The 11,198-nt window shown below is 44.3% G+C and overlaps 1 protein-coding gene across 2 annotated transcripts in view; it reads right to left on the reverse strand.

Moving 5' to 3' along the window:
• The window catches only part of LOC147612063 (uncharacterized), a 43,065-nt gene extending 33,862 nt beyond the window's left edge, over positions 1 to 9,203 (reverse strand). The window contains exons 1-2 of one of the 2 annotated variants that reach the window (XM_086783904.1): positions 8,804 to 9,201; positions 7,677 to 8,070 (exon numbers count right to left, since the gene is read on the reverse strand). In XM_086783904.1, the coding sequence (XP_086640030.1) occupies positions 7,677 to 8,070; positions 8,804 to 9,007 (598 nt within the window). In that variant the 5' untranslated portion in view covers positions 9,008 to 9,201. Of the gene's footprint in view, positions 1 to 7,676; positions 8,071 to 8,803 lie in introns of both variants that reach the window. The other variant, XM_086783906.1, reaches the window with a different exon arrangement.
• Positions 9,204 to 11,198: the final 1,995 nt, after the last annotated feature.

Below are 11,198 nucleotides of genomic sequence, written 5' to 3' on the forward strand. Positions count from 1 at the left end.
CTCCAGCTCACGGAGGATGGGTTTGTGATTAGACCCAGCTACATGGATACTCATCTTTCTCATGGAGTACAGTGTGCTATTGGTCAGATGCGCACATCCTCACACTAGCTAGAGATTGAGACTGGCAAATTCAGAGGAATACCAACTGAAGCCAGGATTTGTCAGTTGTGCTTGATGGAGCCAGAGACAGAGTTACATTACACGTCGCTGTCCAGTATATTATGAGATACGAGGCCGTTTTCACTGCCTGTTCAGAGAGGGTTTCAAACCACTTTCCAGAGTCATGAGATACCAAGATCAAAGATGCCCCGGATTATACTTGCTGGAGTTGCGTAGACATAGACAGGGTCCCTTGAGAGGGAGGGGATCAGAGAGGGAGAGAACCTACAGAGGCAGATTACAGACTTCTTTCGACCAGAGATTGAGCAGTCAGACCAGAAAGCATTGCAGCTAGCCGCAGAGTATAGCCGCACCAGAGGTACACTGATTGATCGGGCTATAGAGTTGGGGCAGTCCACGTGCCCCAAGATGAGAGGCCCATCTCAACACCAGCGGAGACTACAACAGAGGATCAGGACCATACTAGCACGGCATGGGAGACGTCGAGTCAGAGTACTCACCATAGAGGACATTGAGGATATCTGCCATCGACCGATGAGAGACATCTTTGGATAGTGATGTATATGATGCTTACCTTTGTTGCTGGAGTTTTCCTTCCCAGATGTTATCCATTAGGAGCTCCTAGTACCCTCATAGTTGTTTCAGTTTCAGTTAGTTGTTTAGTTGTTTTAGCTTTTCTTACACAAATATTGTATCAAATCCACCAATTGTTGTAGCCTTTTTGGTCTCATAGGTCATTTTGGCCTTTTGAAGACGTTAATATATCATTTTATTTCTCTCTCTCTCTCTCTCTCTCTCTCTCTCTCTCTCTCTCTCTCTCTCTCTCTCTTCCCCCCCCCCCCCCCCCGAGACAGATATGCACGCCTCGCCCTGGAGTCCTCCCGACAGTTAGCTTTACAGGGAGACACGGCTTGTTGGTATGGACAGATGACATCTTGGTTCCAGGCACATGGTTTTAGCATGGACAGATTGCCTCCCTTCCAGTATTCTCTGGAGGCACCCTCTCTCACTCTTACACGGACAGAGATTACCAGACTCATCCGTCAGGATTTAGTTCAGCTGGACATTAGGAGGACATGGATACAGCCGACTGAGGAGCTGGGCACGAAGATGGCTTTCTACAGAGAACATTTTCTTCAGCTCACAGCAGATGGTTTTGTGATCAGACCCAGTTACATGGATGTACACTTGTCTCATGCAGTACGATGTGCTATTGGTCAGATTCGCACATCCTCACACCAGCTTGAGATTGAGATTGGCCGATATAGAGGTATACCAGCTGAGGCCAGGATATGCCGAGTATGCCATGGGGAGCCAGAGACAGAGCTGCATTATATATGCCATTGTACTGCATACTATGAGATACATGGTCGTTTCCACTGTTTATTCAGAGAGGGTTTTGGACCACTTTCCAGAGTCATGGGGTACCAGGACCAGAGGTGTTTGGGATTGTTCTTGCTTGAGCTGCGGAGACATAGAGATAGCCTGCTTAGGCGCACAGAGAGCCAGACTCAGAGGCACATTACAGACTTCTTTAGTCCGGCCATCACTGCGCCAGATGGACCACAGCAGCAGCAGGACATGGATACCGCCCACACCAGAGGTACACTGATTGATCGTGCGATTGAGCTTGGGTGGTCCAGACGCCCACGACCACGGAGGAGGGCATCCCAGCATAGACGGATGTTGCAGCGGCAGATTCGGATTATTCTTGCGAGGCATGCGAGACACCCAGTCAGGGTGCTGACCACACAGGATATTGAGGAGATCCGCCAGTGTCCGATGCGGCACATATTATGAGATGGAGGTACCTCCATAGTGTACCTTCCAGTTCCAGTTTCATTTTTTAGGTGCCAGTAGTATCATCTTTATTTTTTCATTTTCTGGGTTTTTTTATCCAGACATTGTATCAGATCCACCATGATGTAACTTTTGGTCTCATAGGTCATTATGGCCTTTTGAAGACGTTAATATAACATTTCATTTCATTTCATTTCTCTCTCTCTCTCTCTCTCAAACTTTAAAAGTGAAATTTTGATGCACATAGTACAACAAGCTAAAGTGAAGCATTTGAGCCATGATTCTTTGACCTAAAATGAAAGAACATACCTCATTACCACAAGAATCCTAGAGCCATGGGCAGGCTCATATAACATCCCAAAATAAGCGAAGCTAAGAATGGTTGCATGTCTCTCAAGTAAAATAAGCTCAAACTTCCATAGAGAAGACTAACTAATGGTACATCTACAAAGTATTAGATTAAGACCCATCACTAGTTGCTGCGAGATGCACATTAGAGTGGTGATGGCAAAAACCATAGGCAAGAAGGTGCACAGAAGAAAGCTAAAGGAAAGGTCCATGTTCTCTTAAACTTGGTGAAGTAAGACTCACCTAGCTCCTGGTATCACATTCCAAATTCACCTTCTGGCACATTGTCCCCTAAGCTCAACTCCTTTGACACTTAGACCCATAATCCATTAATGCGCGTTAATGACTAGGCCATGGACACAGAAGATGGCATTCCCTAGTGTTATGTACCTAGAGCTAATCCTCAGATTAGCACGCCTAATCCAATAGGGTTAGGGGGCCTGGGCCTTGGGATTAGGAGATAACAAGCAAATACAGTGGGTTGAGGTTCAAAATTAATAAACTAGGCTATTGGCTATCTATAGCACGTTAGTTATGTATAGCGACAATTATTACTAGTCATGTGTCAGTTGTGTAGTGCACTTCTGATAGGTCTGCGCCTGGACCAAAGTTTCTACTCTTGTCGTGGACATGGCAGATCATAGATAGTCTTGCCAAGGGCCCCTGTGGGTAGGCGCTGGTAGTATGGGACACCACTACTGACTCGCATGTATCTGTGGAGTGGGACCTCAGCCCCCCTGGCTCGGGTGGATCGAACTATCGATCTTACTATTGGGTGGTGAGCTTGCCTAACCCCTTCTATTTGGTTTTCTCTAATCTTGTGTTGGACTGTGTTTAGGATCTTGTGTTGGACTATGTTTAGGAGATCTTGATTGGACAGGCTTGGGAGGCCTCTTACACCTAGCCCACATAGCAATATGGGCATCCATGCATGCCTGTATTGAAGCATTGTGGACTACACAACCCCTACAAAGAGTATGGCCAAAAAGAGGGAGAAAAATTGGAGCATCTTCTATAGCTCCTTTATATGCAGGTCCACTGGCCTCTTCTTGCTGAAGGTGTGCTCAAAGTGCACTTGCAATATGGTGTTGAGGGCTGGCAATGCGGTCTTCCTGGCTACAAAGAATGGTCTCACTTGCACCAAAAAGCACTCGATAGGCTGCGGAGGAAGCAACAGGAGGAGTAGCTAACGGACAACATCGGCAGATGGGGTCACAGGGCGTGTGAAGGTAGGCAAGGGCCAAGGAGGGTGCCTCCTGCGGGACACAAGTGCAATGGTACCAATAAAATAGCCTTTTACAGCTGCAACAACCTTCTAGCTCGAAGAAACGCAAGCAAACCTCGATCACATCCCAAAAAGAACAAAACAAGAAAGACACTCTGCTTCTACCAGTAGAAGAGAACAAAAACGAAAATGCATAGCAGTTGGAACATATTAGGGCCAATGGTAAGGCGATGGAAACCTTGTAAAGGCGTTTCAATCTGTCAAGGAGGTTCCACAGGCTGTGTGCAAGTGCAACAAGGAGCAGAACATAGGAGGAAAACTGAGATGCTAGGGTTAGGGTTAGGAGGCAAACTTGGAGGTGCTAGGTACATAGGCGATGTGGTGCTTAGCAGAAGAGGCGGCTCTCATGAGAGAGAAGCAAAGACGAATGTGAGGAAGGTCTTGGGTGCAAACGCTGTGGGCGTCCAGACGTAGGCTATGATCAAGGGTGTCGTAGGAGGATGGGGTTGTTAGACATCATCTCCTTGTTGCTGGCTTCATGTTTGGTGTCCTATTTTAGCCTCTAGGGCTGACCATGTTAGCTATAGGGACTGGTCACCCCTCACATATTATTCCCATATTATTCCCCATTTTATGGAGTCTTGGGCTTTTTTCCCTAGTCGTGGAGGATCTTTTCTCTAGTCGGCTGCCTTCATGTGGGCATATATATAGCTGGCTTGCCTCCCTCATTATTCACTGCTTGCTTAGCATTGTTTGCTGCAATCCCTCACATACGAGGTTTTCTCCCCTCTTGCTCGGGACATGTATTCCTTTGGATGATGATATTGGTTCTCACTTGTGTTTCCTCTCCATCGCTCTGTCTCACTCTCTCCTATGTTTCCACTTTCCCTTCTTCCGTTGCACATTCTATCATGGTATCAGAGCGCCGGTGATCTACAGTGTTGGATGCTCCCTCCTCTCTCTCTTGGCTGATGGACACATCTGCATTTTTTTTCTCAAGAGTTGCTGCTGATCGCCTGCCTCTTCTAGGCGTCTTCTCCATTGCAGCTATTGGTCATCCTTTACAGGTTTTGATCCCTGAGATTCACCTGTTTTCAGGGCAGCAGCACCTAGAGTGCTGCGTTTTTCTACAGGTGGTGATCTACAGCAGTTTTGCAGCAAGTCTTCAGTATTCGGTAGCATCTACCCCCCTGTAGTGCTGGCTGCCTATTCTGTGCAGGACAGCAGCAGCCTACATGCTGCGTTTTTTCTCCTATAGGTTTTCTGATGCCGATTTGCTAATCTGAGGCTTGGGTGTACCTATTTCTTCTGTGTTTCCAGAATTTGCCCTTTCTATTGCCCCGAATACCTCTGCATTTTCAGATTTGCAGCCATGGTTGCTGCGTTTTTCTGGACTGATTTCTGCTGGTAGCTCTACCTTCACTTGGGCTTCATCCGTTGAACCCAAAGGCACCTTCTCTTCAGCGTTTTTCCTCATAGGAGGTGTGGACATTGGTTGGCCCCAATTTTTCAGGTTTGTAGCCTCTTGTTTGGCTGCGTTTTCTTCTCCAATGGACACAGATCACTTGCAGAGGAGGTTTCTTGTTTGGATTGTGGCTTTGTTGGCAGTTTGGTACTTGAGGAGGATACAGAATTTCTGATTTCAGTTAATGTTTTGCTGATTTTGGAGCATCTATACCTGTGTTTTGCTGATTTTGGAGCATCTATACCTGTGTTTTGTTCCTGGCCTTCAGAGTTGCCCGATTTCTTCATGTTCCTTGCCTTCTGTTGGCAGTGGAGTGCTATTTTTGCTGGACAGCAGTGTTTTGTCTGCGTTTTCTACACTCAAAGCGGGCCCATCTCCAACTACTTCACTTGAGGATCATTTTTCAAGAGCTGATTCTTATCTGTGAAAACTTTCTTCTATGACAGGAGTTTACAGATTTTGGAGGAGAGCAGTGATCTTTTCAGTGGAGTTTTCTACACTCAAAGCGGGCCCATCTCCAACTACTTCACTTGAGGATCATTTTTCAAGAGCTGATTTTTATCTGTGAAAACTTTCTTCTATGACAGGAGTTTACAGATTTTGGAGGAGAGCAGTGATCTTTTCAGTGATCCTGAGTTGAGTTTATTTTGTCCAAACCTGTGTTCTTTGCAATGTTTGCATTGCAATGTTTGTAGAGAAAGGAGAGTGTTTTGCTTGTGAGGTGTGATCCTTTCACATGGATCACTTGTTTGTTGTTGCTGATTCTTGGGATTTGATTTTACTTATGGAACAATCTTTTGCGCTTTTGAAGACTTTGTTACCACTGTAGTTTATATTCTTGCTTCCCTTCCTCATTGTGAGGAGTCTACCTCTACCTCTCTTTGTGATGCTTCTGAGGATGCCCCTCCCCCTACCACTTCTACAAGTTTGTTGTTTTGGAGGATGGTTTTTTGGACCCAGTGGGATGCTTTGGATCTGTGGTTGCTAACCGTGCCTGGGACACAGTGGTACTTCCAGAGTTTTTTGGATTTGGATTAGAATCATGTTGGGCTTGTACCAGTCTGACAACATCAGTTTTCAGAGAGGGATGTGTAGTCCTTATATCTTGCGATGCCCACCTCAATGGCATGTACTTATGTACAGCATTGAGCAACTCATGGTGCGGAGTTTGGGCAGATAGACTCCATCTTTTATACAGAGTCTTTACATCTTGCGATGCCGACCTTTTCAGAGGATGCTTTTGTACAGCATTTGGCTACTCTTGATACACAGTTGGAGCAGATTGACTCTATTTCTTTTGAGGGTTCCAGTAAGGAGCAGTTTGCTTCTCCCAAGATTGATTATCTACAGGATTGATCTTGGTTAGTTATGAGGTTTTTCATACCTTCTCCAGGCAAGAAACACGACATTTAACTTCGAGGAGTGTTCTTACACTTGGGTTTGGAACCATTATTTGGAGCAGCACGTTGCAACCTATATGGTTGTTTTCTTCCAAAGGAGCGGTGTACCTAGTAACTTGTTATGTTGCTTTTGAAGCTGAGCTGTTGAGGAGATTGCTTGTGGAGCTTTCTTGGTACCTGTTTTTGCAATCTTTCATCTTTGATTGAGGACGGCGTCTCTGGCTTCTTGGAGTTCACTCTGCATCTGATGCTAAGATGGGGTGTTAGCTATCATCTCCTTGTTTGCTGGCTTCATGTTTGGTGTCCTATTTTAGCCTCTAGGGCTAACCATGTTAGCTATAGGGGCTGGTCACCCCACATATTTTTCCCATATTATTTATATACCTAGAAACATGCCCAAATTCACCTTTTAGGAACGTGCATGTTATATACTCATGGTAGTCAACCCACAAGACTATATAACTATCAATTCCATTATACGTATTATGGACTAGATACTACGACATCCCCACTAACGTCATCAGTGCCCAATAGTGGGTGTAGAACTATGTATCAAGATATGCTCTCACACACGCACTCCACACACACACACACACATAAGAGCATATATTCACACAAAGTCCTTCATACTGAGTTTCTGTCAAACCTCACATATTTTTCCCATATTATTCCCCATTTTATGGAGTCTTGGGCTTTTTTCCCTAGATGTGGAGGATCTTTTCTCTAGTCGGCTGCCTTCATGTGGACATATATATAGCTGGCTTACCTCCCTCATTATTCACTGCTTGCTTAGCATTGTTTGCTGCAACCCCTCACATACGAGGTTTTCTCCCCTCTTGCTCGGGACATGTATTCCTTTGGATGATATTGAGAGCAGATTCTCACCTATGTTTCCTCTCTCTCTCTCTCTCTCTCTCTCCTATGTTTACACTTTCCCTTCTTCCGCTGCACATTCTATCAAGGGTAGCTGCGTATCAGGGGCCGTGGTAGGAGCCGTGCATGCAGGGTTTTATTTGTTTTGTTTTGTGTTTTTGTTGTTGTTTGTTATTGTTTTTTTTTTCCACTTGGTGATTGCAAGGGTCACGCGGGCGTGCAGAGGGGGGGGGTGTGCCTGCAGATGCCTTCTTTTTTTCAAAAAATAGATTTATTGTTTATTCTTTATTTCAAATAAAAATAAAAATAAAAAAGGGCACAGGTGGGGGGGGGCACGCGCAGATGGGCAGGCACTCAGATGAGGTGCACAAAGCAAATGTGTGGGGTGCGAGTGTGAGCACGTGCGTGTGTATCGCACAAAAAAAAGGTTTCCTTTTCCACATACCTGACACCTTGTTTGTTGGATTTATTGCTGATGAGCTCCCACTTTCTGATTTAACATGCACAACCCTTGGATCAGTAAAAGATGATTTCGAAACACCCGAGTCGCTGTCGATTGTATTTGTCATGGTAGGGGATGCACCAGTGTCGTTTACAAAACCCCCAATTGGCTTGGAACCTGGTATTACTAGCACTGGTTTCCGAGAAGAAACGCTTCCATTTGCATGTTTCTTCTCCTGATATTTCTCACTACCACCAGGCTCAACTTTCACTTTGAAGGATTCATCTTTCAAAGGAGTAGCATGTGAGCCTCCAGAGTAACCATTCAAGGAGTTCCGATCCCGTAAGCTTGTGAGTTGAGCCTCTGCTTCTGCAAGCTTCCTCTGAGCCTCAACCAACTGTAGCCCCCTTAACCAAAAGCAAGCCATTAGAAAAACAATACCCTTGCAAGCTTTGAAATTAAACAGAAAACAACACCACGAGCTGGTACTAGATGAGCACATTGCTTGCTGTGTACAGTTCTGCTGCATATTACAGGAATCACACAATGATCTTCATATGTACACTGCCATGATTACTATGGCTACTCTGAAGATGCAAGATTGATCAAGGCTTATGCCAAGCTAGGATGTATACAAAGAATACAGCTCAACAGTAGATTGAATCTCCAATGATTGTGCAGAAGGGAGTCGTGGCAGCAGAATGGCTTTACATAAAGGAGTCATGATAGCATATGGCTGTGCAGGAAGGAGTCACGATAACCGATTCCATATACAGCGTTATGCTAAGAACCAATGGTGGTCACACGGGTAGCATATGCCCGTACAAATGAGAGTTATGATATCAAGCCTATCCCCTCACACAAAAGGCCTACATATAGTTGGTTTGATTTAAGTGAAATAAGAAGCCCCTGAGGCAACCTGAGGCAACTCATCCGACCATGATAACCAATGTCAAAATGACTGCTGCTCTCGATGCATCAAGATGGAGTTAAGGATGGGTCATGATAGCAGGATGGCCGTCCAAAAAAGCGGTCATGATAACAGATACAAAACGGACCAATGGCCAATAATGATAGCAAATGGCCATAGAAATCAATAAAGATAAAGAATTAAGGATATACTTCTGCACCTGTGCTTGGATGTCTCGGCATTGATCTTCGATCCGCCTGACCTGAGAGCGCCTTTCTTCAACAAGCCGGACAAAGGCCTGCTCCTGCTCTCGAATGACCTGCTTCAACTTCGCCTTGATGCTGAGGTCCTCATGAGGTTCTCCTTCTTCTACGGGCCGAGGCCGTTTCACCGGCTTCGCGGGATCAACAATGCGGCCCCTCATCGCAGACAAGAAAAAACTGGTTCTCAGTAAACCCTAGACATAGCTGACATGAAGAAATTCTTCTTGTAAACAAACCCTAGCCACGGCTGTGACAGTCATATGAAATTTTGTTCTCCGCCAGGCTCCTGCTGCTTTGTGCAGAAAGGATGCAAAAATGGCGGATTTTGCAAAAAAAAAAATTGGGAGCCTAATCTCCCGCGTTCCGTCACTAGTTTTTCCTAGTTTCATTATAATTAAATTAAATTTGGGAGCCTAATCTCCCGCGTTCCGTCACTAGTTTTTCCTAGTTTTATTATAATTAAATTAAATTGTAATGCCACGAGGCCAGGGATAGGGCTAAATTCTATCCCTCCCACAACACTCGTGAGTTGCTCTAAAAACATGGGAACGGAGGGAGGACCTCTAAAAGAAATAATTTGTGAAGGTTTTAAGGTTGGCAAGGGAGACTTCCTGATTAAATGGTTCGGCATTACGGTTTACCTGGCACATCCCCATCGATGAATCGCACTCGTAGCCCTTTACCACTTGGTGGGACACCAACTCGTAAATTGTTTACATACCACATCCCATTTTGGCTTAAGTAAGACCCTACGTGAGCCACCAACTTTAGTGCCTTTGCAAAATGTTTACATATCACAACCCCAACCTAGTGTGAGTTCTGGCTTAAGTAGACCCTAGGTGGGCTGCCAACCTTAGAACCTTCACAAATTGTTTACATAGCACATCCCTAACCTCATGACCTCCAATCGGAAGCTCCACACTGTTACCACTAGGGCAATAGACACCAGTGTCATATAGCCTTCACAACATGCCAATGGCAACACCCAATACACATACACAAAAGTGGGCCACAAATTATGCTCATTTTTCTATCAATGTCCAACATAATCTCCAAAGCCATGACAAACTAAATGGGCCACCAACTCACAAAATGTTTACTAAGTGGACTGCGAACCTTAGAATGTTTACATAGCACATCCCCATGCCCTACTTGCCAAGAAAGGTTGTTTCTTTCTCAACAAATATTAATTGTGAATGTGTCAAAAAAAAATATTTATCTAATAGCATATATCTTATAGAACATTAGGTGTTGATGGCCACCTTGACATCATCTCTTTTCATTGAGGTACAATGGACGCTTTAAGGTGAAGATCAATGGGGTAGCTTTAATTGAGGTAAAGTGGGTGTGATAATATGTGAATATGAAGTGAAAGCAACTAGATATCAAACAAGAGAAAGTAGAAAGCCGAGATCTGAAGGAATTGTGAATGAACAATGTCCATGCTTATATACATATCTGTAGAGCCAGTAGGCCTGTAGGACTGGAGGACAAATGTCCACAACTGATAAAAATGCCTAAAATAGCCTAAAACTAAGCTATAAAATAGCTTTAAAATATGAGAAAAATCCCTAATTACATCATATAAATATCTGGATAAAAGGGGAAATAAAATGGGATAAAATAAAGATAAAATGTTGGAGATGACATGTCCAACACCTTCTCTCAGCTCTAGCACGAGAGTCCGGCTCCCATATGGGTAAGAAGCTGATCAATAGTATCTCGAGAGGAAGAGGTTTGATGAAGAGATCAACAAGGTTATCTTGAGAAGGATAATACTCCAATGTAATAATGCCATTAGTGTGACAACGACCAGCTCACGAGCAAAGTGAAAGTGGACCTCAATATGTTTGGTCTTGCTATGGAAGGAGGAAGTTCGAGCCAATGCCAAGGCACTCTGGCTGTCTATAAGAATGTGGATTAGAGAATCCAGGAGTACATCAAGATTGCTCAACATCTCGAACAACCATAACAGCTCACAATAAGTATCCAGATAAGTACAGTACTCAGCCTCAGTAGAAGATAACTATCTTCCACTTCTTGGATCTCCAAGAAATAAGGCCGAAACCAAGAGTAAAGCAATAACTAGAAGTGGATCATCAAGTATCATAATTACCTTCCCAAAATTAGCATTAGGGTATCCAACAAGCTTAATGCCTCCTTTGAAAGAGAGAAGAGTAAAGCAATAACCAAAAGTGGATCATCGAGTATCCTAATTACCTGCCCAATCAACATTAGGGTATCCAACAAGCTCAGTGCCTCCTATGAAAGAGAGACCATAGTCTAAGGTACTAGAGAACACTCAGAGTGGTCTACCAATGAGAATGTCAAGGAGTGAAAGAAAATTGACTA

The sequence above is a fragment of the Cibotium barometz genome, chromosome 46, assembly GCF_041138505.1.
Source record: "Cibotium barometz isolate CiBa-2024 chromosome 46, ASM4113850v1, whole genome shotgun sequence".
Classification (NCBI taxonomy): Eukaryota; Viridiplantae; Streptophyta; class Polypodiopsida; order Cyatheales; family Cibotiaceae; genus Cibotium; species Cibotium barometz.